This window comes from Knufia obscura, assembly GCF_036327395.1.
Source record: "Knufia obscura strain CCFEE 5817 isolate CBS 148926 chromosome Unknown scaffold_10, whole genome shotgun sequence".
In the NCBI taxonomy this organism is placed as follows: Eukaryota; Fungi; Ascomycota; class Eurotiomycetes; order Chaetothyriales; family Trichomeriaceae; genus Knufia; species Knufia obscura.
In genome coordinates this window covers 1,192,355-1,220,155 of record NW_027042696.1, presented here as the reverse complement: position 1 = coordinate 1,220,155, position 27,801 = coordinate 1,192,355, and the positions used below count along the sequence as shown (strand labels likewise).

Below are 27,801 nucleotides of genomic sequence, written 5' to 3'. Positions count from 1 at the left end.
CTATAACTTGGCATTGTTGCGCAACGTTGAAAACGCTGGGAGCTTACGTTGGTTGCGCAACGCAACGCAACGTTGCGTTGTGTTGCGTTGTTGGTTGTCCCAGCGCTGCGTTTGCATACAGCCTGGATGTGGTAGAGACAGGACCTGATTGCGGCCTCACACTCACCACAATACCCGCGTACTGAAAGTAGCGATTGCAGTCCTGTACAAAGGAAATGAAACCACCCTCTAGCACGACTATTTTCGCAGCTAATCATTTCTCCATGATTGACATCGTCGCAGTAGCAGTATTATTCCTCGTCAAATGCTACTTTGGGATTGAAACCGACAATTTGATTATCTCTAGCGTCGCCATTGGCGCTGTCAATGTGCGATGCACAATCGTGCCATATAGGGGAGTCCTCGCACTCAGCTACCTAGTTTCATGGCCAGCCAACCTCGCGTTTCTGCCTGATTCAATCGCACCATGAACTGCAGGATCGTACTCGACCCACATGTTTTCCACGTCATCAGCGTAGTCTGCGCCATGCATTCTGATGACGTGCTGCTTGAAATTATCCATTCGAGTCCAGATCTTATCAGGGACGTGGCAATTAGGTATACTGCACTTCCACACTCGCTCACCAGGTCTGATAATATGATGAACTGTCCTGATGTGTCGGTCAAGATCGTTGGTTGTCTTGAAAACTTTGTCTCCCGGTTCACAATGCGGGCACCCGTACTTCTTTTCTCGGTCGCGGGGTTGTGTCAGTGCTTTTGTAGCTGGCAGCGTCTGTGGTTGGGCATCAGCTGTCACAGATGAATGTTGACCCCCGGGAGATGATTCAGGGTGATGCCGCGTAATAACGTCTTCTCGTTCAGCTTCCTGGCTATGTTCCGAACGGAGGTCCAGCTGCTCAGTTGTGTGTAAGTTGGTATGTCGCTTGAGTTCGTGCAATCTGCGGAACCTAGAACTGCACGTTGAGCATACGTAAGGTTTCTCGTCACTATGACTCAACAAGTGGCTTCTGAGGTTGTGCTCTCGAGCAAATGCGTCAGGACAATATGGGCATTTGTGCTTTTGATTAGTCAACTGCGACCCTATTCCTGCAGCTTCGGTGGTAAGTCTCGCGCTGTACGTCCCTGAGAACGATGCACCCTTCGACTGCGGCATGCTCGATGTCGGCGCACAATCCGTGCAGAAATGTAGATCTGGCACCTCCTTGCCACGATAGTAGCATTCAATGTGCTGCCACGTATCGCACTTTTCGCAGAGGACTGTGTTGCCATCGTCATCGCTAGAACCACAGGTGCATTTGATCATATGATCTTCTTCGTTGACTATGTCCTCGAAAGAAACCGAGGAAGGTCGTTTCAAGTTGTGGAGATTCGCGTTCTCTTGTGAATCATCAGACTCGTCCGATAGATAGTTATTGTAGAGCTCATGCGGCAACGTGCTCAATGCGACTTCTTCCAAGTGACGCCCAATGTGTGTGGTAAATTCACGTCGAGATGCGAACCCCATATATTGGCATAACGGACAAGTCCAGGACTGTAGATCGTCAGTCTTTCTTTGCATTGCTGCTATGGTCATGGCTTTCCGCTGAGGCGTTGTGAGATCTGCATGATGCTGCAGGGTATGCTCCTCGAAAAGCGCGGCGGTCTCAATGTCGGTCATGCAATCAAAACATCGATGTGTTGTCTTTCGCCGATGAGCATTATAATCATGCTCGGACCATACACTTCGACTCGGGAAAGTGGTCAGGCTCTGGTCGCAATCCGAGAACAAGCATATGTACGGCTGGATATCCTCGAAGACGTGGAGCCTACAAGGTTAGCAACCGAGATGAGAGTGAACTGTGATAAACATACTTCCATTCAATTCTGTTTCGTACCTTCAGCACTTTGGATCCGCAGATATCGCATGTGAAGGGCAGTCCTAGAGCTACCTCGTCAGGTTCGGGCGGAACTCGATTTAAATAGATTCCGTCGTTCGCTATGGTGGAAGCGAAGGAACTGTGCGAGGCTACAGTCGCAGCTCGTGCAGTAGCCTGTCCTGTTGATGTTCCAATGCCGGAGTCATGGAATATAGACTTGGCTTGCTGAAGATCTTGCGCAGCAGCTTCAACTCGTCCCAAGCGGAGACGACAGAAGCGTTGCCAATTTGCCTCACCCAGCCGCCGAGCAAGGTTAGTAGGCGCACGGGGATATTTGTCTAGAACTTGAGACACCCAGGCGTGTGCAGGAGCCGAAACCTCAAGCTCAGAGATAGCATCTGGTCTGGGCATTGATTGTACTCCGAGTGCCGGCACGTGTTCGATACTAGGAAGCAGATCCATCAGCAGACCTACATTCTCGTCGAGCGACTCGATAGCCTCTTCCGCGCCTGAACCTGACCACATTGAGGCCGCAGAGCTCGCTTCGTCAGAATCGTACTGAACATCAAAACCTTTTGATAGCTCTTTTGCATCGTCAAATATATAACTTGCTTTTTCTAACCAAAAGTCTAACTCGATGCCAGGGCTTTGACTTGGATAGACCTGGCCACCACTGCCGTCTATGGCTCTTCTCATCCTTTTCAAATCTTTCCCACATTCAACGAGCAAGCCCACGACGTTTCGGTATAGGGATGGAGAATGGGTGACAGTGGCTTCTGCTTTGCCATCCTTGACCACATCAGCCCAGAGGCAGAGTCTGGCAACAATGTCAGCTAGTGTTGCGCGTATACCCGCATCATCGGCCGCATGCTCAGCGTGAGTGCCAGGCACGTCGTCGTCTGTTCGCTCGGTGCTCTGATCATGTTTCGGGTGCGAGTCGCGATGGACATGACCAGCTGTCGTGTTTTCTCTGGATGACGACAAATCGCTGCGTGGCCATGCGCAGAGTACACCGCTACATTGCTCGAGCAGAATACGATGGAAATTTGTCACGAGGCCGCTGTCGCCATCTTCATTTACACGCTTATGGACAGCGTCGTCCAACGACGCACAGTTCTTGTCCAGCTCGCGGTTGCGATCGTGTTGGTAGCCTGCGTCATCTGTTCTCATGGTCCACATCTGGATGGAGTTGCGTCGTGCGCTTGCCGAGTTCTATCGTGATATCTCATTCATACCTACATAGTCTCTTTTCGTTCTCATTAATGTCTCTCGCAATACAGGATCGCGACAACGCAATATTCACGTATTTATCCCGTTGCGGAGTCCTTCGCAGGGCGATGTTTTGTGTAGCCTATTCACAGCCAATCGCATTTGAAGTCGGTGGCATTAAACCGCTTATAGCACATCTCGCATCGATTCCCACTGCACCGCCCGGGTCGTTCAAGGTTTTCAGCCTTACTCGTACAGCAATAACTACTTTGTGCTGCCTCTGATTGCAACCACAGTCATGTTACATACCACTGCGAATTGAGTGTAGCAGTGCGTGAGGAATGCTGACTCATGGAGCAGCATGTTCAATCCCAACAAGCGACAACCGGCAACCTTTACCCTGCGATCAATCTCTCAGGCAACGCTCGAGCAATCATTGGCAATGTATACGGCAGTGGCGGCGCATCATTGCTTGGAGCACTCGAGCTTGATCCTGAAGCCTCGAGCTCAGGCACTTACTGTATGCGGCTGGGACGATTTGCTGTAACAGTCTTGGGCCACTACATCACCGTCAAGACCTCTATCGGAGCTTACTCTAGCTTTACTGACAAAGTGGTAAGATGTGCAAGGCAACTCGAAGTCCGTCAAACAATATTCCACCATGCGCTACGTAACCTCTTGACCCCTTATGCAGGTCCGGATGTTGCCCAAGAGATGCTTCTCAGCACCGATCACCCTACCTGGTCGGACACTGGCTTTGTCAATCATCTCTACGACCGATTTCATGGGAGCGTCAGTGCGCTAGTGGCTATATTGGATTTGATCAGGGTGGACCTGAACGCCATTGCCAAGATAGGTCAGAAATGTGGTATGTCAAAGAAGGACGTCTCAAAGGTACGTGGATCAAGAACGCGGTAGATATTACTATCCGTTGGTGTCTTGCATTATGTGTTTCGCCATGTTCTTCCTCAACATGATGTGCTGCTAGTGTTTTGAAGGACGTGATGCTAGTACCTCATGATCAGGTGTGCGTGAAATATCTTCGCGGTCAATAAACGAGCGTTGCACGTTACTCACGAAGCTGATGGTTGTAGGGCTTCTCTTCAGTCCATTCAAAACCAGCTCGAGCTAGGATCGGAGACAAAATCAACTACCTGCTGCGTCAGGAAGACCTCGGCGACCATTTGAAGAATTTGCAGGAAAGTACGAAGGATTTTGAAACTTTGTTACAGCAATGTGCACCGCGACCGGAGCGAAAGCATACATCAATGCCAAGTCCGAAATCCAAGCTCAAAGTTAATCGATACCAAAAGGTGCAGGAAGCGGCGGGGAGTCTTTATCATGCTTTTGGTCTGGCGTGCACGAAGCATAGGAAACACCAAGCCTGTCTGAAACTTCAAGCCGACACCAGTACTCCGTCGCAAATCCGGTTTACACTCATTCTCGATGAGACCAGCAACATACTGCGAGCGCCACTGACGAACATTAGCCATGCCGCTTCCTTCCGGTTGACCATTGAGTCTCAGCTGAACGGCATCATTGCGGCGGCACCCGGAGGTGTTGAGCCCGCTGGCCTTCTATCCACTATTAAAGCTTGTGGCAAAAGAGTGTTCGAACCAGCGGAATGTGACGAAACAAAAAATGGTTGTCGACCTACGAAGCAGAAGAAGAGTGTGGCCTTCGCTTCACCATCGCAGTTAATCACTATGCCTCCTTCGCGAAAGACTCGTGAAACAGAGCTCCCAAATTTTTGTAGCGACAGCAACTTCTGCACTCACATCAAGCACGTACTAGACCAAGGATTGACCAACGACCGACCCCTTGGCTACCTCCACCACCGTGGATGTTCAAAACACTTGATATACCTGCAGAGTCGCACACGGACCTTAAGTCTTCAGCCCACACAACCGTTCCCCGAACATCACAGAAAGAAGTTCTCGACACTCAAGCAGATATGTCAAGAAGCAGATAGTGGGCCTCCCATGTCCAAAGTCGGACTATGCTCGCTTGCGAAGCAGCTGGCTATCGCTGTACTACAATACCATGCGACTCCTTGGCTCGAACAGTCTTGGAATAGTGACCATGTGCTTGTTGACAGCACCTCGCTTCGGTCAAGCACGTCCGCACTGGGGGTAGAATCCAACACAGCCACTCGTATGCTATGCTCGGATTCTTATGTTGATGTTTCCATCCGTAATCCTCAAGAAGGCGATCGCACGCCCATCACGGATCGTTCCCGGACCTTGATTCGGAATTGGACTCTATTCAGCCTAGGAATCATGCTCCTAGAGCTAGCATTCTCACGCCCACTCAGATCCATGCAGAAGCCACAGGATGTCGATCAGCACAATGAGCATAACACCGACTACTTTACTGCAGAGCGCCTGCAAATGTCGGTCTCGTCCATCATGGGCACCGAATATGCTGAGCTTGTGCGAAAATGTATTCAATGCGACTTTGGGTATGGATCAGATCTGGCTGTGACGAAGTTGCAGGAAGGGTATTACGAAGATGTTGTCTCTAAGCTGGAGGATCTCGAGACGAGATTCAGAGAGTTTGGTCTATGAGGCGCTGGCTCAAACGAATTTTGTTGTGTGATATGAGCTTGTGATCAGTCTCGTACATCCTTCATGCGATGCGCATATCAAACAACACTGGAACAATCAATGAACATTTGCATTGTCGCGGCCGTAGCCCATCTCTTGCTGCATTTACAGCTTAGCTTGCTGTTTTCTCATCTCTAGGTCACCTCTGCTCAAATCTTTGACGCTTCTCTTCCCCATCTGTCCCAGACTGTTGTCCACTTCAGCCAGCAAGCAATTCAACACGTGCTCCACTCCCGACTGACCTCCCATTGCCAATCCATACATATACGGCCTCCCAATCAATACACCCTTCGCACCCAAGCACATAGCCTTGAGCACATCAACACCAGTCCTAACACCACTATCAAACAATACCGTCAACCCACTCCTCTTAACCGTCTCATCAGCACAAACATCCCTCAACGCATCCAAACTAGCAATAGCCCCATTCAACTGCCTCCCCCCATGATTACTAACAATAATCCCATCCATCCCAAACTCCACCGCCCTCTGCGCATCCTCCACAGTCTGAATCCCCTTCAACACAATCGGCCCATCCCCCCACAACTCTCTCAACACCCTCAAATCCTCCCACTTCCGATAAGTCCCACTATTCATAACACTCAACCACATCTGACTCCTCTGCATCACCCTCAAATTCCTCAACACCTTCAACGCCCCCCACGGCGTCCCCGGCCTCAACAACAAATCCCTCACCTCCCTCAACTTCTCCCCCACACCTCGTTCATCCCTCCCCAACTCCTCCTCCACCCTCCTCTGAAACACCGGATCCGAAAACCCAACCGCACACCCCTGCCCCCACAAAAACGGCAAATAACTCGTATCGAGATCCACAGGCCTCCACCCAATCGTAAACGTATCAAGCGTCACAACAAGCACCTTATACCCCTCCCTCTTCGCCCGACCCAGCAAACTCGCCGTGACATCCTCATACTCACTCCGCGGCCAATAAAGCTGGTACCACCTATCCCCATCGCCGCTCGCACTCGCAACCTCCTCGATCGTCCGGGTCGCAGCAGTACTCAATATCATCGGCACCTTGACATTCCTACACGCCTCCGCCGTCGCAATCTCCGCATCAGTATGCATGATCTCCTGCACGCCCACCGGCGCAACAAGAAGCGGACTTGCATACGTCTGTCCGAATAACGTCACACTTAAATCGCGGTGTGTCGCGTCAACGAGCATGCGCGGCTTGAGTCTGTACTGGTTGAATGCGTCGACGTTGGCCAGACATGTTGAACCTGTCCCCGCGCTGTCGTGGACGTAGCCGAAGTTTGGGGCGGGGACGGCCTGCCGGGCGAGTTTGGGCCAGAGGGCGGAGTTGGTGGGGAAGGGGGGTGGGCGGAGGGAGGAGTAGATTGTGCGTTGGAGGGAGGTTGGGGCTGTGACTTCGGGTGTTAGGGGGGAGGGACGGGGGTTGGAGGCTGGGAGGGTGGAGTCCGAGAGAAGTTTGGAAGAGGAGTCGAAGGAATCGGATGGCATGGTGTGGGATGGCATGGTGTGGGATGTTTGGTGGTAATGGTGGTTGCAAGTCGAATTGGCGCTACGAAGATGGTCGATGCGACTCTTGGTCTCTTCCCGTGACTTGGTGCGACGTTGAAAAACCCTGGGGGAGGATAATGATGACAACTACTCAATACCAGAGGAGGTTGGAATTAGCAGCGATCCTTTCATTAGCCGAGGCTCTGTCCTGAAAGGGAATGGTTGAGGCGGAGCTTTCTGATTGGTAGGATCACAACAGGATGAAGAGCTACTGCTGTCCGAGACGCTAATTGATGCAATTCTCGAGCAAATGGTGCTGTGAGAGAGAGCTTCAACGGTCTTGTCATCGCTAATCTACGACACAGAACGCAGCGCATGAATAAGCCATTTTGAGACTTCAAATGGACAGTGATAGCTTTCAAGCGACAGTTCGCATAGAGGCTAAAATCCCACAAAGCCACATCGTTGCACTTGGTAGAAGGGCACATCAGTTATACGCAGCTTGGTTGTCATACCTCTTCTAGCTGCATTGCCCGATTTCTCGTACCTTGCTTCGGCACACTCTGGGTTTTCTAGACACGGCACCTACCGCGTCGTGGTCCGGCCCGTTTGGGCTCGACCCAAGCTTCAACAGTCTCCGCAAAGGAGCTGATTCCTCGGAATATCAGGTATGATCTGCCATTACCTCATGCTCAGACTAAAATCACGGCGCAAATTTCCACAATTCCTAAGATCTAGCCTAAGCATTTTAGCTCTTACGCTACGATTTAGTACTGCTAGAATCAAAATTAAGAGGAAAAGGCCCGGACAGAATCGCCGTTTATTTAGTCTAATCGCAGAAGGTCCAAAACGAAGTTTCGCGTGGTAAAAAAACGTGTCGCTATACTAAATCGATCTTTTTAAACGACAGCGACGTCCAAATCCAAATTAGCAGAACCTCTCCCTGTTTTTTGTAGCTTCTAGTATAGAATCCTTCCCTCTACCTTAGACGACTGTTTCCAGCTTCGCCCTCTCCCTTTCCGTTAATTCGTAGCTTTATTTCGATTTTCGATAGCACGCTTATTTAGCCTTCCTATCTGCTGCCTGCGTTAAATGATTTCCCTTTCCTCCTTATCCTAACCACTCATCTAAGGGTAAGAAGCCAACGAATAACCTCAGACAAAAGAAAGGAGAGAAACTTACCTGAAAATCATCGAATAGCAAAGGCGAACGGAGGGTAATGAAAGAAGAGAGGAATCTGAAAATTAGAAAGAATAGTTTTATAATTAGACCCTCGCTACGCTTATGCTCGGTGGATTATAATAATAAGTAGTAAACCAATCGCTACCTTATAGATAAAGGCTAGAAATTAGCTGATAGTAGTTTCAGATAGCGCGTGCGTAGAGAGGTATTATTATAAGACCGATGTGTCTACGTAACTAGTAATAGTACAAGTAAAACCTTAGTAGTTCTACTTAAGTAAGCTAAGTAGAATATTAGGCTAGTAAGTATTTAATATAAGGTTAAGTTATGCATAGGTAGGGTTCTAGTATAACTTAGGTTAACTATAAAGACTATAGAACTATATATAAGAGGCTTATATCTATATACTTATAAGTCCTTAGTCCTTAATTAGCTTAATTACCTGTAATTAATATAATTAGTACTAATTATACTAATTACCTCTAATCCTACTAATTACTCTTATTAATTACGTAATCCTACTATCTTATCTTTATATACTAGGCTTTCTTATTTAACTTACCTATATATATATCGGCTATACTATAATATATAGGTAACTTACTAGCTACTCGGTTACACTTCTTTAAATTATAATAGGTATGTAATTAATAAGGTAAGATCTACTATCTAAGTCTATATTAAGCTATATAACCAATTATAGGCGACCGCTTATTTAGTTATACTATACTTAAGCCTCCTCTAGTAGTAGCTATTAGCCGATTTACTCCTAATTTTTTAAATTAATACCGATAAGGTTAGCGCTCTTAAGTAACGCAATATTAAGTAACGCAACGTTACGTAATATTACGTTACGTAACGCTCTTAAAGGTATTATATAACGTTACGCAACGATTAAGGCTTCTAATATAGGGATTTCAGTAGGGTAGCTAGGCTAAATACCTTATAGAAAAGCGGTATAAATAGCTTACTATTAAGTAGTATTTTTATATAGAATTTAACTCTCTTTTATAATTCCTTCTCTTATTATAATAACATTAATATACCTACTATTATAAGTACTTAAGTCGCTATAATTATAAACGATTATAACTATAAGTCGCTAATTAGATATAAGGGTAGCTAGTATAATAAATACAGTATTAAAGCTAAGGCTAGTTTACTTCTAATATCGGTATACTAGAAATATAGAACACTATATACTAAGTGTTATAATAACGGCGAAAAAGGTAATAAGATTAATAGTTAGGTCTATAGAACGTATAATTCTTTCTAAAAGATAAATAAGTTATAAGTCTAGCTAGTAAAGCGTTATATAAAGAATATATATAGCTTTAAGGTTAACGAGAATTAGAGTAAGAATAAGAGTAAGTAACGATTACTACTAACTAACATTAATATAAAGGATTTCTAAAATAAGCTCTTATAGTAAATAATAATTAATTATATACTATTCTATAAGATTAACTCGCTAGCTTTTTATAACCTAATATATATTATTAATTTTAGTATTAATAAGGTATCGTTTAGTACTAGATCTCTTTATAATTAAATAATAAAGAAATTCGTAATTAAAAAGAATAAGATTAGAATAGTTTTAAGTAAAGCTTATTTAAAGATTTATATATCTTTTAATATTTAGATATCGCGAACGGGTATATAGTATTAGGTATAGTTATATACTTTATATATTAAGATCTTAAGAATAGTATCTATTATAATTAAGTGGTACTACTAGGTTTAAAGAGAATAAAGAAATATTATACTAAAGAGGACATATTAGTACTTTTATTATTAATCTTTAAGAATTATAGAATTACTAAAGATAATCTTAATATACTAGTATCTAATAACGTTAAGGTAAACGATATTATAATTAAGATTATACTTAAGGCTATTAATTCTACTAAAAAGAACTATAAATCTCGTTAATCTTAATATATTAGTTATATTATTAACTTAGCTACTTATAACTTTATATTTAATAAACATATTAAGGCTTTTAAAGCTACTATTAAAGAAAAGAATATAAAATCTTAATTAAATACTATAAAGGTAAAATATACTTAAGATACTTAGCGAAAGAAAGGCGCTATTATTAAACTATATAACCTTATTATCTTTATTAAAGGGTCGCTATAAAGGAGAGAGACGTTTAAAAAGATTAGTATTAGTAAGAAAAGTATTAATAGTAAGTATTATAATTTCTTATATAAATTCGCGAAATATCAAGAAATCGTTATATCGTAGTTTAAGAAAAAGGTTATTAGGAATTAACGAATTTAAGAATCCTAGGCTTATTATTAGCTAAAATAGATAATAAATATATAAAGCTAAGTCTATATAAGTAACTTACACTATTTATATTAGAATTAGAAACGTTATAAAAAAAGATTAATTCTTATAATAGAACTTATATTTATTCTTAATAATTATACTCGTTAGAATTTATACTATAAATTAATTACTTATATATTAAAGATACGTAGTTAGCTAGTTATCTTTTATAAGTATTACCGAAAGAATAAGAACTTTAATAAGTAGAATATTCTTATAAAGAATAACTAGGATTATCTTAAAGCTATGTATAACGTATTAGTATTATTTAAAGAAGTTACTAAATACCTATAATCTAACGCTAGCGATAGTAAGTATAGCTTCGTTTAGAAGTAGCTTATTATTATTAAAGGCCTTATTAATTATACTAAATAGTAGATAGCTAAGCTAATTAAGAAGTATAGTAATTCGGAATATATAGTAGTACCTTATCTACTGATTATAGCTTACTAAAATACCTACTAAAAACTATAAAAGTAGTATAAGCGATTTAACGAGTTCTATCTTATATACGCTACTATAATACTATTATTACCTTACGATAAGAAAGTATACTTTAAACGTAATTAGGATAAGGTTTAGCTTAATAAAATACTTAAGACTATTAAGTAGTACTATAAAAAGTACTATAAACTAAAGACTTTAATTATTAGTAACTTTATTAACTAAAAACGTAAGAGAGTTAATATAGGCGCTAATATTATAGGTTCCTAGCTCGGTTTTCCTATAACTTATAATACTTTGGACTTATAATATAAATATATCGTAAGCCTTATTATTAAGTAGTAAAACCTTATTTACTAGTAGGTAACTTCTAGCTTTATTAAGCTTCGATAAATAGTACTTAACCTTTTATTAATACTAGTAATATTAGCGGAGTATAAACGTATATTTTCCTTTATTAAACGACTCCTTATACCTAATTAATATACTTTTTATATCGATACGCTTAAGATATACGAATACTTACGAAATTAGTAGCTAAATAATATAATTGTTATGAGGCCGGTGTCTCTACGTAACTAGTAATGGTACGAGTAGAACCTCTGTGGTTCTACTTAAGTAAGCTGAGTAGGATGTTGGGCCAGTGAGTATTTAATATAAGGTCGAGTTATGCATAGGTAGGGTTCTGGTATAACTTAGGTTAACTACGAAGACTATAGAAGTATTATATAGGGAACTCGTTCTTATATACCTTAATAGGTATTCCTAATAAGGAAGTATTAGCACGGTGTACTGGTGTACTAGTATATTAGTGTATCGATAATCTAATATACTATAAACCTAGTATACTATAGTTACCTCTTTCGGATAGTTACGTGACCTTTTACGTGCTAGGCTTCCTCGGTAGACTTTCTTATATTCTTTGTTCCTAGCCGTATAGCGGCCTAGCTAATGTAGTCCGTAACACTTTCTCCTCTCTAGCCTACTTGCGTCCACGTAAGTATATAACCTAGTATATCCCGTGTCGCGTCCTGTTTTCTTTCTTGTTATGGCTTATAATGTCGTAGTGTCGTATCCTTAAACCTAAGTAAAAACGATTCTTAAAACCCGAGCGTCCCAAATCTGAGCGTAACCTCGAAATTTACCGAGCTATTGCTGTTGCTAGAAACGAAGCTATAGTGTCGTGTTCGGCGTGTATTAGTAATAATATCGTGTGTTATTATAACAGAGAGTAGTCGGTGAAATGTGCTGAGTGCGTACTGTACTAGCGGTCGTGTGATGGAACTTTTGCGTTGGAAGAGTTCCGAAAAGTGGGGGAGCTTAAGAGAGCTAAGTAGCAGAAACGTCGCGAGAAGTCGAAATAGATGACGAAGTTGAGATCTGCCCTTCTTGCGGCTCGTTAGGCCCTGTAGGAAGCCGAGGCGACTATGCTAGCGACTGAGGAGGAGATCAATGAGATTAATGAGTCGATTGCTGCTTTAGAGGACAAATCTTCTAGGATGTTGAAGCGCGAAATGCAGGCGCTTAGTGTTTTTGATTCCTTGCCTAATGAGTAGGAAATTGCTCTAGGTGATCAGGACTTTGTGTAAAAGGACATCCCCTTGGTCCAGTAGGTGGACTTAGGTGGTTTGTTTGGTGGACAGGAGTTATTGTTGTAACTATGACCCTGTGGTCACTTTTCTGCCTGGTCTAGTCCCTGCGAATGGGTAATCGCTATTTGCGTGTACCCAGTATTTGTCTATTCTGATATCGCATGGCACAATTCTTGGCCTTGCTGGTTTTTTCTTGTTGTGGTCGACCTAATGCTTTATCGGTCGTTTTCTAGGTTTGGTGGCGTTGATCTACTCGGGATGGTGTGTTCGGAGTTCTGTAATTGTGTCTAGGTCTAAGTGTTCCTCTGGTTCCTATATGTTATCCGAGTCGTTATAATCTGCCTATTTGATTAGATATAACTTCTTTCTCTTTTCCCATCTTATGCCTAGAACGGTTTCGACGTCGTATACCTATGTCTCGGTTTCTTTATCTAGCGGTAGCGACTCTTGAGTTTTAACGTTGTTAGGTGCTTTCTCTAAAAGTGCTATATGGAACACGGGGTGTATCCTTATGTCTTTAGGTAATACTAGTCTGTACGTTACTGGCCCTAATTTCTTTTTAATTCTAAATGGTCCGAGTTTCTTAAAGTCTAACTTATCGCTTAGTCTTCTGGTCTTGATGTTTCGTTGTAGGAGGTAGGCTGTGCTCCCCTCTTTAAAGTCTGGTCCCTTAGATCTTCCTTTGTTTGCGAACTTGGCCATTCTTTTAGCTAGAAATGCTAGTTCTGCTGATAATTCCTCGTGAAGTTCCTTGAGTTTGGTAACTTTTACGGTAGCCTGTTGAGCAGTAAGGCGAATATTCAGCGGTTCTTGTTAAATGTTTGGGTGGAATCCGTAGTTAGCATAGAATAGTGACATTCTAGTGGCAACCTTGGAGTTGTTGTAAGCGAGCTGTGCTAGAGGCAGTAGTTCTACCTAGTCGTCCTGCTCGTGATTGACGTATGCTCTGAGGTATTGTTCTAGGGTTTGGTTAGTTCGTTCTGTTTGTCTATTAGTCTGGGGGTGAAATGCAGTTACTATCTTGTTTTTGCTTCCTAGTTGGTCTATTAACGATTGCTAAAACCTTAATCTAAAGAGCTTGTCTTAATTGGTTACCAGTCTTAATAGCATTCTATAAGACGCGAACATGTGTCTTATAAACATATACGCTAGTTCTTCTGCCTTTATGGTTTCTTTAGTGGGTATGAAGTAGGCGTATTTAGTGAGTCGATCCATGATTACATAGATCATGTTATATCCCTATTTAGTTACTAGGTCCTTGGATATTGGTAATGGTCTAATGAAGTCCATTGTGATTTCTTCCTATGCACCTAAAGGTGGTTCTAGAGCCTGGAGTTTTCCGTACGGCTTATGTCTGGACGCCTTCGTTCTTGTATACACGTTATATTGACTAATGTAGTCCTTGATGTCTTTGTTTAATCCTGGCTAGGTCTAATTTTGAGTGATTAACTTAATTGTCTTATTAACCTTGAAATGTCCTGCGGTCCGATTGTTATGGTGTGCTTTGATGATCTTTTGCATCCTTCTCTTTATCTGAAGTCTCTGCTTCCGAAGAGGAATATTCTAACTCGGGATATTCCGACGTTATGGCTGGTCTCGGTGTCTTGTCGGTATATAGTAGTAAACGTAGCTCTACGAGCGAATATCGAGCCACTATTTTTCCGTTATCGGGTCCCTACTGTACTACGGCTCCTCCACGGATATCCAGCTTGATACAGTCGTAGGTTTGCCCGTGAGGTGCCTTTAATGTATAAACTCTCGTTTGCGGTTTCTTGCAACGGTATACCCCTGGTATCCTTTTCTTGAACGTTGTGTAACTTATATATACCTACTGATTGGTCTGTATAATGATCTGCTTGTTGTCCTATAGAATCGTGGATGTTTGTGGAGGGTCTCGTTTTTTTGATTGATTGGCTTGTTGTTTGACTTCTTTAGCTAATTTCTCTATATATTCCGTATGTTTATTGATTATTTTGCTAACCTCGTCTTTACTAGACGAGTAATCTTCGGTTTTAAGCTTCTTTTAGTGTTTTTGGATTTCGTATTCGATGCTGGGTCCGTATTTGCGTTTAAGTGGTTCCTTGTATTTCCCTAAGGTCTTTGTGTCTATATCTAGGACTATCTATATCGCCTTGTGTCTTCGTGGCCCTGTGGGATCGTGAATGAGCTAACCGATCTCGGTACCGTTCTGTTTAGCTTTATATTCACTTTTAACTTGTCTTTAGTATCGTGTTTCTAAAATTAGGTAGTTGTCCCCTTCGTCGTATCGTATAACGCTAAGGTCTTGTGCACTGTTATTTACCCTCTTATGCGTATTAGCCTGTCGTATGGGTAATTTCTTTCCTATAGCTTGCGAAGTATTATGTCTAAGGAATATGAGTATAGGCGTGGTCTGTTGTGGTCTATTTAGATTGTGGATTACGTTAGTGAGCGTTGTACCGTAAGCGGCCGCTTTACCTATCGTCTTTAGTCTCTAATACTATGTCTTATAAGTGGTTCCTTTATCGTTGTAGCTAACTACTCGGGGATCTCTTTCTATAGGGATCATTGCTTCGTGTACGTTAGCTTGTCGTATAGGCTTCTTTACCTTACGCGGTTTCTTCGGATACTATCTAGAGCTATCTTTATCGCTCTTATAGATATAATAGTTATCCTCGTAGTAGGTAGTTCACGATATATAGCTGTACTCCGGGTGTCGGGTGTCGCTTATGTTGAGTTCCTTATTTTGCTCGTTGAGTAAGGTGTCTCTATCTCTTTTAAAGGTCTTCTTCTGTATAGGTTGTTTCTCGGTTATATTGACTTGTTTCCTCGAATTTCGATACTCTCGGGTGTAGTGTTCTTTCTTTTTATACTAGAGGTATTCGCCGTTACGGTATCGCTTTTATTACGTATCCGTTATAGTTCTTTTCTTTAGTGTGAACTTCTTTTATTGTGGTATGAATGTCCTCTTCTTTCCTGGCCGTTTATTAAACTTGATTGCTTGATTAGCCTGCTAATCTATAGTATTAGGGTCCCGTCGATAGGATTGCTTATTACCCCCTTTACTTATAAACCTCTTTCTAGAGTACCCTATATTTCGCGACTTCTCTATTTTCCTTTTCTAAGCGCGGGAGTCGATCTTTGTAGCGACCTTGATAAGTCCGTTGAGCCCGTTAGGTTTATCCTTACGCTCTGAAATCTTGTCTTTAATGAAGTCCTTGAGTCCGAAGTAGTACTTAGCTACTAGTACGGATTCGTCCTATTTTAGTCGTCTAGTAATCTGCTGAAACTTAGTAGTGTAGGTGGCGATAGCTCTAGTCTGTCTGAGGCTGTGCATTTGTCGTTCGGCTTTCTTAAGCTTATCGACGCTATCGTATAACTTTTCTATGTCCTTAAGAAGTATTCTAACGTTCCTGAAGAGCTCGTTAGTTCGTGGCTTTCGGTCGTTTTTGTTAGGGTGGTCTAAGAAGTTATCCAGATATGGCTTAAGCCACTTCCGGGCTCTATCTCGTAGGTAATTTGCGACCTAGAGGACCTTGTCCTCCTACTCCTGAAGGGTTGAAAATCGAAGGCACACTCTGACCTACTGCTTAAAGCCTTTGAAGCTTATAGGATCCCTATTAAAGGGTTTAGGTTCCTTAATCTTTAATTCACCATTCTTAGTTCCTGATAACGCGAGGTTAGTAACGGAGGCGTTAGACCTACTGTTTAATCCTATTAAAGATATCCTTAGTGATAATACGTTTAATGATTAAAAGCTGTCCGTTATTCCTGTTAGTGATTGTGGTCTGCTACTAGGCTCTCTTTGAGTAAACTTGATAGGGTTACCTGTACTTATAAGCTATCGCACTTAGTGAGTATAGTAGTTAAAATATTATAAGGCCGGTGTCTCTACGTGACTAGTAATAGTACGAGTGGAACCTCTGTGGTTCTACTTAAGTAAGCTGAGTGGGATGTTGGGCTAGTAAGTATTTAATATAAGGTCGAGTTATGTATAGGTAGGGTTCTAGTATAACTTAGGTTAACTATAAAGACTATAGAAGTATTATATAGGGAACTCGTTCTTATATACCTTAATAGGTATTCCTAATAAGGAAGTATTAGCACGGTATACTGGTGTACTAGTATATTAGTGTGTCGATAATCTAATATACCATAAACCCAGTATACCATAGTTACCTCTTTCGGATAGTTACGTGACCTTTCACGTGCTAGGCTTCCTCGGTAGACTTTCCTATATTCTTCGTTCCTGGCCGTATAGCGGCCTGGCCAATGTGGTCCGTAACAATAATCTTATAAGAGAATAATATACCCGTACCTAATAAGAATAAGAAAGAACGAGAGAATAAGAAGGTTAATTTAAAAGAAGGCGTAGGTAACGATAGCGACGATAATATACCTAAAAAGTAGGATAAGATAGGCCTCTCGGTAGGGAGGGTTAGGGGCGGGTTAGGCGAAGGTAAACCCTTACCACCTAGGTGGGTAGGGGAGGGCTAGGAAAGGTCTTCCCATTACTACCCGCCACCCTAAGGGCCCCCTTAGGGGGCCTACTACGGCGTCCACCCTGAGACCCACATTTATTAGAAGGTAGGTAGGGAAAATCCGAAAGCTTTAAAAGATACGGAAAAGAGCGAAAAGAACGCCTAGAGTAAACCGAAGAAGCCTAAGTTTACCTAAAAGTCTTTAACTAAAAAATAAAAAAAGGTAATATTACACTAATACGACCCCACTTTCGTATTAGAATTACGGTAATTTATAAAAACTCTTTTATTATTATTTTTAAGGTATATTAAGGCTGGAAATTTTTAAAATTAGAGTCTTTAGGCTGTATTAATCGGTATTTAGGTAATTTATTTAGATAGGGGCCCTCGTGTAGTGGTTCCCCTCAGCCCCCCACCTAGGTAGGCTTAACTTAGGTAAACCCTCACCACCCAGGTAGTAAGGGGAGGGCTAAAGCAGGCTGCCCCCTCCCCTAAACCCGAGGTAGGAAGGGGTAAGGGGGTGGGTTATAGGGCCCCCACCGGGAGGCCTAGAATAAGGATAAGGACAGCAACAGTAGTCTATCGGAGCTAAATAGCGATAACGAGGTAGGCGACGACGACGTCTAATTCGTTGCGCAACGTTGCGTTGCTTTAGAGCGCTGGACAAGATGACCAACGCCCCTAGAACTACAATAGCACGTTAATAAGACTAAAGACTGATTAAGGACGGTATTTAGGCACAAAGCTTTAGCTAGTGTTTGTATATCGTAGATATTAGATATGTTTTTATTAACATATCGTATATTATATCCGATATCGGGTTTTAGCTATAATCATATAATATCGTAACGATATATATCATATTATATAATATCTACCGCTTAGCGCTAAGGCTACTATTAATAGTTTACAAAGTCAGAAAATTATTTCTGAGATAGATAGAATTAGAGAAATAAGGCTGCTACGCAGGAAGTCTAAGGCATCTTTAATTTTAGCCTACCTTAATTAGTACTAGCTTAGGCATTTACGATATATATCGATATATACGATATTATCTAATATCTAATTCTACGAAAGAAATATATCGATATATATCATATCAGATACTTATACACTGGCTTTAGCAGTGATGTTTCGACTCTTCGATATAGCAGGATTGAGCCGGAAATGACACACCCGACATGTTCGCTCCATGTGGATTGTCGAAGTCATGCTTGCTGTGGGAGCCAGCCGCAACTTCGCTTGGTCGCAGAATCACAAGCAAGGACCCGTCTTGCTGCCAGTCTCGCGGGCAACGCGGGAGTGATATATCGCTCATCGTATAAGACGGCACAAACTGCAAGTAGCGTTGACAAAGGTGACCTTTATGTCTTCATTGGTCTCTTGCGTATATGTGACACTCGATCTGAATGGAGTGCGATAGCCCCAGCATAATCATGTTATCGTCAGCTTTGGCCTTGCTGTAGTATCAACTGCCTGAACGCTTTTCCGCCACCACCTTGTTTGGCCATCCCTTGCATGAGGGCACTAAAGCCTGGGCTCATATCAGTAAGGCGGCCGAAGATAACATCAAACCACAAAATCTCCTCTGCACCTTCTGCTCTCAAACACCCATAGGCAAGATTAAGTGGAAGACCGAAGAAATCCAGTGCTGCCAAGCCCGTGTCCGGATGAACAAAATACTCGAGAGCCTTTGTGATGTTGATGGCCATCTCTAGGCAATTTGCATGGACTGCTTCGCGTTCAGCATCTGTTGAGTACAGAGACGGAAGATTGGCGTCATATTCTAGTAGCCGTTGCTCTGTATTGTGCTGGTGTTTTTGCATGAAAACCAGACCTGTCCAATACAGAACGACTTGCTGTGCAATGTCCAGGTTCGGAAAGCAAAAGAATGTTGGGAATATCCGAGCGGGACTGTCAATAGGCAGTTTATGGTACAGTAGTGATGGCTCTTCCCAAAGAAGCTGTCGTTCACCGCCGGTTCCTATCTCACGGTCGAGCTGCGCCCGCCAGCTCAATAATCGTGCTTCGTAGTCCTGACAGGTGTATGACATGCTTGATACCTGCGACGCCAAGTCGTTCACGCCATTCTGTAGTGATTGTACGATGTTGTCGGCTTGCTCAAGGATCAGAGGAATATCTTGCAGTATTTCGAACAGCTTCGCGTACGACGATAGCGGACCCGTGAAGGCGTTAGGGAAGGACGACGCCAGCGGCTCTATGGCTTTGCGCTTGCCAATCGCGTTAATAAGCTTGATGACCATTAGCTTGGACCGTTGCATCCATGAGTCAGACCTACATCTGCTAAACGTGAGGTAAGGAACAACTGCTGGGCGAACTCGTTGGCAACATTCCTCTTGCCTCGAAGCTTGATTAACGTCGAGGTTCCTTTCACATGCGATAACCAGCCAGGAACGCCTGCTTTCGTCCCATTGCGTGTCTGCACCATAGTCAATACAGATCCCATTAGCTGCAGGAGCCACCTACCTCATACGCGCTTAACGCTATGGTTGCAGCTAAAGTGGTGTCTTGCATCATCTCATCGCCGTTGCACAACTTTCTCGATAATGCTCGCATGGCTCTTCCATACATGGCTTTACTACGGTAGGACTCGAGGTTGGGGTCGTCCTGGGCCTCCATATATGCTAGTGATAGAGCGCTGAGCGCGTCTGATAAGACAGAATCCGTCACAGACATCGTGTAAATGGTTTTGAGCCATGTCCCAGACACGCCTGGACTCGGCTCGGTAGGCAATCGGTCCGCATTCCGTGGACCTGGGAAGTAAGCCTCGAGGAACACCCCATGTGTCTGCGTCTTGTACGAAGTGACGAGGCACGCATGTGGCAGATCTTGAGGTGTAGGTTGAAACCGTGGCTTGCTCGACGGACTTCGAGTGCTTCTCTTGGTGGACGTGTTGTACCAAGCGTTCGACGCCGGGTGCACGAGGACAACATTCAGATCATCCTTGTAGACGCATTCGATGCCTCTTTTGATACACAGTCCGCATTCTGGTCGAATTTCGTCGCACTGTCGGTTTAGCATTCACTTTGAAGCAGGCTGGCTCCGATTCTTACCTTCTTTCTTCTAGCTCTGCAGCCAGCGCATGCTTTGGAGCGCTGTATGCCCACCATATCGACAAGTGATCGTTACGGTTGTGATCATTGTGGAAGACATCTCCTTTGTTTTCAACGATTGTGGTTAGAGCGGACATCGGGGCGCAACATTGCAGTGATACAAGGTTGTTGCGCAAATTATGCCTCAATAGGAAGCAATCTTCAACAGCACCAATTCTGAGCTTTAGGACCAGCTGGTGCACCAATCGCCGGGCAGCGGCGACTCTACCGCCAACCGTAGGGCCATGGCCAAGCTACATTACATCATCCATATTTGGCAAGGAAGCGAAGTGTCCTATCAGAGCCCATTACTCACGATCAAGACTCCGACGGAAGTTCAGCTGCCTTTTTGACGAACCATTATTCACTAAGCAATCAGGCACCCGTTCGACTGATCAGCTGTCAGTTGAGCATCACATTTATCTCTCGACCGTGACGATAGGTTAGGGGGCTGGTGCTATCTTTCATGCAATGGCCAAGCAGTCAAACTAGCTCTGACAGGACAATGCTGCGCCTCTGCCACGAAACGAGCCCGCGCCCGTTCAACAACGTATTTAGTCCCTGGTCTTTTTGTCGATGAGCCACAGCACTTAGGGTATTGCCAGTCGTGCAATACAGCCTTGCAACGACTACTATGACAGACCTGGGGCCAGATAGTAGGTCAATCTCAACAGAGAGGTCACAACCGGACGGAATGTACACAAAACCAGAAAGCCTCGATCCGAAGCCGCCCAGGAATAGCCCACAGATACGGCAATCGAAGAATGTCTCCTTGCTCAACTTCCCAGAAGCCATAACGTACCCATCTGTTGAGTGCAGCCACGTTCCTGTCGCTGTAAGCCCCATGGGAGCCCAAAGAACACATTTCAGTTATATCGATAGTACGGAGGTGTGTCCCAGAAAGACTTACCACGCTAGTGATAGCTCAGAGTGTAATGACGGTCTTGTATCGGACTTCTAGGCAACTCCGCCCCGGAGCAATCTCAAAGAGTGCCTAAGAGTGCTTGTACAAAAGAAACCGATAGCGCTGTCTAAGCGCCAGTACTGATCAGTACCCAACTCAGCGTGTAATTTGATATTCAAGCTCGTCATTAGAGGCCCGCTTCATGCTAGCGCGGTAATTCTTTTTGGGACACACCTCCGTAGGCGCCAATATTAGGGTCCTGTGCTTGAATAACAAGCCGACGTGGTAGTACTCGTAGTCAGGTTGGAGACAACCAGCGACTTCGTGCTTTTGTTTGTTTTACATCTATTGACGGTTGGTGTGGTAGGGGGAATCAGTGCTAAGAGGAACGGGAGGTACATTTCGTGGATTTATGGGTGAAATAAGGCTTCAAGGCATTGATATTCCGCTTCCTCATATGTTCACGTGATGACGCGTCTAGCGCGTCTTATCTGCAACGCCAGCCACGCCTGCTGCAACCTAGGTAAGCTTGTTCATCGCGGCTTCAACTCACACATGAATGCATATACACGACCGTGCTTTTCACGAGATCACCTTCCGCATATCGTATTCTGTGGTCCTACGCCTGGGATGTTCATGATTCAGAGACATATGTCCAAGCTTTCTAGCTGTACACTTCTTCACGTTGATCTCATTAGCTACTAATTGAAGCAGATCGGATTCCTCGAATCCTTGGTAGTGTATGCTCGCAACATTACGACTGTATTGATGTGCAGCTACTGCTTGGTCTTTCATATAAGTCCATACACTCATGCCACACGCGCGTGATGGCATCGCATACCGATAGCGACGACTTCGGTCTGTCGTCCTCAGATGAAGCAGAAATGCTCAAGCTTGAGGTTCCAGCACAACGTCTGCTCAAGCGCAAGTCCGAGGAGGTTCTCATCAAAGATAGCAAACGTCCACGAAATGAGAACCACATGAATGCTCCATCGTCTCCCCTCACCATTGCTCGCAAAGTCCTCAAAGAACGATTTGGTATGCAAGCATTTCGTCTGAAGCAAGAGGAGGCCATTGTGCGACTACTACAAGGGGAAAGTGCAGTCGTAGTATTTCCTACAGGAGGTGGCAAGAGCTTGTGCTACCAGGTCCCAGCTCTCTCCTTCAAGGAGCTGGATAAGGAAGCCGGAATGCGCCAGGGTCCTGCTGAGAGCGGTATAACATTGGTCGTCAGTCCATTGATCGCACTTATGAAAGATCAAGTCGATGCGCTAAATCGCCGTGGCATCAGTGCTGCTGCTCTAGATTCCACCAAGTCGAGGGAGGAATACCTCGCGACTGTGGACGCCATGCGGGATGGTACTCTTGACATACTGTACTGCGCACCAGAACGGCTGAATAACGAAGGCTTTGTAGCCTCAATGGCGAACGTGAAGGGTGGGGTGCGTCTGCTAGCAGTCGACGAGGCTCATTGCATCTCCGAATGGGGCCATGCATTCAGACCTGATTATCTGAAAGTCGCTCGATTTGCGAAAGAGATTCAAGCCGAGAGGGTGATATGTCTGACTGCCACGGCCACCCGAGAGGTTGCTAAAGACGTTTGTCGCGCATTCAACATACCAGAAGCTGGGCTCTTCCGGACGTCGACCTACAGACCAAATCTCCGTTTGCAAGCTCAATCATTCGAGACGAAGAAAGAATCGTATCCCAAGCTTCAATCATTTCTACGAAAATCTCCTGGACCAACGATTATTTATGTGACGTTACAGAAACATTCGGAAGATCTATCTGCCCAATTACACCAGAAAGGGTTTGAGGCTGAGTTCTTCCATGCTGGAATGGTCAAAGAAGAGAAAACACGTGTGCAGGAAAAGTTCATGCGTTCAAATTCTTTAATCATCGTGGCTACCATTGCCTTTGGTATGGGTATTGACAAGGCCAACATTCGCAACGTAATACACTATGATGTTCCTCGCAGTCTCGAAGGCTATAGTCAAGAGATAGGTCGTGCTGGTCGAGATGGACTTGAGAGTCACTGCCTCCTCTATCTCTGTGCAGAAGATCTACATCTGCGTGAGAGTTTTGCTCGTGGTGATCTGCCATCCAAGAAGTCTGTACAGGATCTGTTACAGGATGTTTTCGCTTCAAATCTATCCGACGGCTTCTTGGAGGTCAGTCTCTACAATCAATCTCGGGAACACGATATCAAGACAAACGTTCTCAACAACATCTATGCTCAACTTGAGCTGCGATTCGAATTGCTCCGGGCGACAACCCCCAAATACACAAAGTACTCCTACGTGCCTATGAAGAACATCACAGACACTTCGCCGGCTGCCAAGGCTATTCACAGCGCAACGAAGAAGGCAAAGAAGTACTCACATGTGGATATCGACATTGCCGCACAAAAGAGCGGTCTACCACGAGCAGATCTAGTTGCCAAGTTGAATTCCTGGCACGACGAGCGTCTTATCGATCTCCAGGTGGCCGGAGTCATCAACATCTTCCGCATACTCAAGGATATGCCAAAAGATAACACCGCAAGACAAAAGATCATCGACGCGTTGTATAAAGACCTCGTCAATCGCGAGCAACAAGAGCTACAACGTATCAACTCAGTGATCGACCTCATCACTGGTACCCGTTGTTTCGCCGCAAGCCTAGCGCAGCATTTCGGCGACATACTGCCAGGAGGCAATGGGGAATGCGGCAATTGCACATACTGTGAGACAAAGACACCTGTCACCAGAGTGGAACGTCCTCGTAGAGAATGGGACTCGAAAGCGTTCTTCGCGGTGCTCGAGGCGTGTCCGGACAGAGACGACCCAAGGTATCTTGCGCGTGTGGCGTTCGGGATTTCGAGTCCACGCATTGCACAAGCGAGGCTAGGGAACAGTCCTGTCTTCGGAAGTATGGAGGATCACGACTTTATGTCGTTGTTGAAGGCGTTTGAAAAGGGGTGTAAGAAAGGCTGAGATCGATCGCTTTGTGATGGTATCATCACGGTGGTTCAGCATAGATGAGAACGATAAGACTGAGGGCACATTCGGTGTTCTAGGGAACACGACAACTCTCGAACTACCTGTCGCTTACTACAACGTCAAAAGGCTTCAGATCGGGCAGCTCGAGCTTCGGTGTTGCGAACCACGATCTACCTTGGCCCTTCATTACAACCAGAGTGATCCTGATCATTTCCGCACAGAATTGTCAAACACTGAGAGCTATTACATGACGATGATCTGTGGAGAGATACTGTCAATGAGAAGCGCGCACTACGTCGGAGCCAATTGCCCCACCCGTCCAGCGAAGACTCGAGTTATCTTGCGATTTCAAGTCTTCACAGGCCCCGGCTTTGTTGGAGTCCACCATCATAGAAAGAAGTATCAATATGAGAGTACCATTTGGTATGACCGAGTGGAACGCACTGTTCTTCCACCCAGTCAGTGTGAAGATGTACCTTGCTCCCATTCCCCTATGAAGCGCATAAATGAGGCAAATCTCTCAAGAGAAGGACAACCTGAGACAGGACATAGCTGGTCCGAATCTGCTGGTTTGGTGACTGTGAAGTCTGGCGCCGCTGAGCAATGGCAGACTAAGAGCTTTAGCACAGCATCAGAACAAATGGCGCTGTAGCACCTGGTAGGCGATGAGGTCTCCCAGACCAGAGCCCAGATCGAACATAGCATATGGAGCAACAAGGCATGTAAGATCCCGCGTGTTTTCAAATCATGCTTTTCATTCATCCTGACCAAGCTCACTTTCACCGAGATATGCTATGGAGCTCACACCTAGCACCCCAACACACCAGCACCATTCATTCACAGCAAAACTTCTTCGGGACCGAAGATTCAGCACTCATCTCCATTCAGCAAATCTCGTCTCTCCTCTCACCCAGCACCCAGCTCTACCGCATCCCCTCAATCCCTCCTCCACTCCACAACCGCAACCACCCTCCTCCCCATTTCACTCACTCACTTACTCGCATCATGACTCGCGGCCTCAAAATCCTCCCTCGAAAACCACTCATCAACCTTCCTCCTCCGTCCCTCCCAATCATCAGCCGCGAAATCCATTTCACACTCATAGATACACTGCTTGATCTCCTTCATGCGCGCATCAAGAATGGAGATCAGTCGCATGCGGTAGCACATTACGCGGGCGTTGCCTGGGTGGGGGTGGGATTAGCTTTGGTCTGTGGGGGGTGTGGTCCGGGCGCAGATATGATGTGGTGTGATGTGGAGTCCGGTAGGATGGAGTGGAGCATGCAAGGGACGGCCCAAGGGTGAGCAGGGTAGGAAGGGTAGGTAGGATTAGACAACACAACATACCAGTAACCTCAAAAGGACACCCCTCACACTGCCCCAACTTGACATAATCACCCAACATCCTCTTCGCATCGGTGTGGAAGTCAGTGTATGTGCGGTATTTCTTGTCGTCGGACTCGTCTTCTGCCACGCATTCACATTAGCATCCATCCATCTCATCACCACAAAACCAAACACTTCTGTTCCCATGCCCCCCCCCCCCCCCCCCCCCCCCCCCCAAAACACACAAACAAGTAGATAGCAAATAAATAACACACTCACCTCCCTCCCCTTCCCCCTCCCCAAGTAACCTATCCTTCAACCTCTCAAGAATCGGCACCCCATCAAACGGCACCGGCGGCCTACTAACACAAATCTTACTCCCGATGATCTTGGCCACCTGACAGCAGAAGCGTTTCTCGAGGGCGTTTTTCTCAGCAGGGCTAAGTGGTTTGAACTCGGCGGTTTTGTAAGATCCTGGGGCTTTTCGAGGACGAGAAGGCCGAGGAGCGTCGGTGTTGTCGATTTCGGATTGTGCGAGGAGGGCGGGGGTGCCGGTTGGGGCGCGGCGGCGGCGGGGGTTGTTTTGGTTTGAGGTGGGTGAGGTAGATTCGGGTTCTGGCTCTTCTTCGTTGTCAGAGGTATTGTAGTTCTCGTTTATGGGCGGTCTATTGCCTGTGCGGAGGAAGTTTGCTGTGTGGCCTTTTGTTGGGGGCGGTTGAGCTTGAGAGGATCGACCTGTTCGTGGCTGGCGGGATTGTGGAGGACCATGGGTAGTATCGAGGTTTTCTCGCTCTGCGATCTCGTCGTTGGAGCGTTGTGGTCGCGTTGGTGGTGGAGCGGCGTTATACTCGTCTATGGCTCCGAATGTGAGTGGCTGGCCTGGCACTGCTGGCCTGAAGCCACCGAAGGGATCGGAGTCACGCATGGGCGAGTCTTCGGATTTGATGTTGTCGTTGCCATTGTCGTTAAGTGGTGGTGTCATTACTCGACTGTCTTCGCTGCGCAATCGTTGTCTTGGTCGTTGATCGGTGATCTCGACGGATGGTGTGCGCTTGCGTTGTAGGGTGTGATTGGATGGACTGGATGCGTCTGAGCCTCTGCCACGTTGAGACTGGGAGGGTACATCCTTTGATTTCTTCGTCAAGCCTTTGCCGAGTCCTGGGGCAGTTCTACTGGCCAGGATGGATCGCTCGTTGACGTTGGGATTGGAGTAGTCGTGTGGCAATGCAGGGTTTGGCGGGATCCCGTGCAGGCCAGTGTAGAATGAGAAGGTACTGGCGGTGGGTACTTGTTGCGCCTGCTGATAAAGGGGACCTTGACCGTACTGCGGTGCATAGTGGGTTGAGGTAGGTGACGCCTGTGTCGTGTTGTTACCGGACTGAGCGTCAATATGGGGACCGCTACCCGATGTATCATCTGGCAAGAAGCTAGGATATTGCGTTGGTGGTAGATTCTGCAGACGGGGACTTGTCGCAGCAGGATTGGCTTGACCATAATGGAGGAAAGGATTGATAGTTGTTGAGCTTGAGCGCGGTGTTGGTGCTGCAATCTGTCTCTGCTGCATGCGAGATGGTTGTCGGCGCGGAGAGGTTGCTCCTTGCCGAGGGTTGGGAGACCGGATTGGCGGTGGTGGCATCTGTTGACTTCTCAAATTGCTCATTGCTGTCGAGGGTCTGGAGGTCGAAGGAGCCATGATTTCAACTCGTGCATATTGTGCATTGACTTGAGCCTGCTGCTCGAGATTGACAGAAGGAGAAGCATCGTAAAGAGAAGTCGGGTTGTTGGAGGGTTGGTTGTTCCCATTGAACGGTGTTTGCTCGTCCTGGCTACTACCAGTAGGCAATCCTTGATTGTTCATGGGTTCATTGTAGCGGTCTCCTGAGCCTGTCTTGGCAGAGACAGAAGGTGACACATTACGTGGCTGTGGTGTGGAGTTCAAGTCTGCAGATCTTGAATTCTGATTCTCTTGACTTTGAGTTGAGATTTGAGGCGGTCGGACATCATTCTGTGTGACATTGGCTTGCTGTCCATGGCCATGGAAGCCCGATCCAGAGGAGACAGAGTCGATTGGGGTATTCAGTGCTTGAGCTTGATTGACTTGAGCATTGAGGAGATTGTCCTTAGCGTTCCAGATCTTGATTTCGATATTGATTTTCTGCTGTTCAAGAGCCAAGATCTTTCTTTCAAGATCTAGGATTGATTCTGGCATCGCGATTGCTCGAGGTTGCTGCGGAGTTACACCAAGATGGTATGAAGGAGGGAGAAGATGATTGCATGAAGTAGTGTACCATGGAGTGGTCTGCTTG

General features: G+C 45.2%; 5 protein-coding genes across 5 annotated transcripts; 1 reads left to right on the top strand and 4 right to left on the bottom strand.

The window, feature by feature from the left end:
• Nucleotides 1-412: 412 nt before the first annotated feature.
• Nucleotides 413-3,026, bottom strand: PMZ80_008272 (uncharacterized protein; the record flags this gene model as incomplete). Its single annotated transcript, XM_064876673.1, has 2 exons — nucleotides 413-1,727; nucleotides 1,852-3,026. 2 exons carry the CDS (start codon nucleotides 3,024-3,026, stop codon nucleotides 413-415), a joined length of 2,490 nt encoding a protein of 829 aa, XP_064727980.1.
• Nucleotides 3,027-3,416: 390 nt separating this feature from the next.
• Nucleotides 3,417-5,632, top strand: PMZ80_008271 (uncharacterized protein; the record flags this gene model as incomplete). The annotated part of the gene is made up of 2 exons (XM_064876672.1): nucleotides 3,417-3,959; nucleotides 4,160-5,632. 2 exons carry the CDS (start codon nucleotides 3,417-3,419, stop codon nucleotides 5,630-5,632), a joined length of 2,016 nt encoding a protein of 671 aa, XP_064727979.1.
• Nucleotides 5,633-5,776: 144 nt separating this feature from the next.
• On the bottom strand, nucleotides 5,777-7,156 carry PMZ80_008270 (uncharacterized protein; the record flags this gene model as incomplete). The annotated part of the gene is made up of 1 exon (XM_064876671.1): nucleotides 5,777-7,156. The coding sequence occupies one exon, from the start codon at nucleotides 7,154-7,156 to the stop codon at nucleotides 5,777-5,779; it is 1,380 nt and encodes a 459-aa protein (XP_064727978.1).
• Nucleotides 7,157-18,616: 11,460 nt separating this feature from the next.
• On the bottom strand, nucleotides 18,617-19,663 carry PMZ80_008269 (uncharacterized protein; the record flags this gene model as incomplete). Its single annotated transcript, XM_064876670.1, has 2 exons — nucleotides 18,617-19,466; nucleotides 19,659-19,663. The coding sequence occupies 2 exons, from the start codon at nucleotides 19,661-19,663 to the stop codon at nucleotides 18,617-18,619; spliced, it is 855 nt and encodes a 284-aa protein (XP_064727977.1).
• A 5,496-nt stretch (nucleotides 19,664-25,159) lies between these two features.
• On the bottom strand, nucleotides 25,160-27,704 carry PMZ80_008268 (uncharacterized protein; the record flags this gene model as incomplete). Its single annotated transcript, XM_064876669.1, has 3 exons — nucleotides 25,160-25,353; nucleotides 25,517-25,636; nucleotides 25,775-27,704. The coding sequence occupies 3 exons, from the start codon at nucleotides 27,702-27,704 to the stop codon at nucleotides 25,160-25,162; spliced, it is 2,244 nt and encodes a 747-aa protein (XP_064727976.1).
• Between the last annotated feature and the right edge of the window lie 97 nt (nucleotides 27,705-27,801).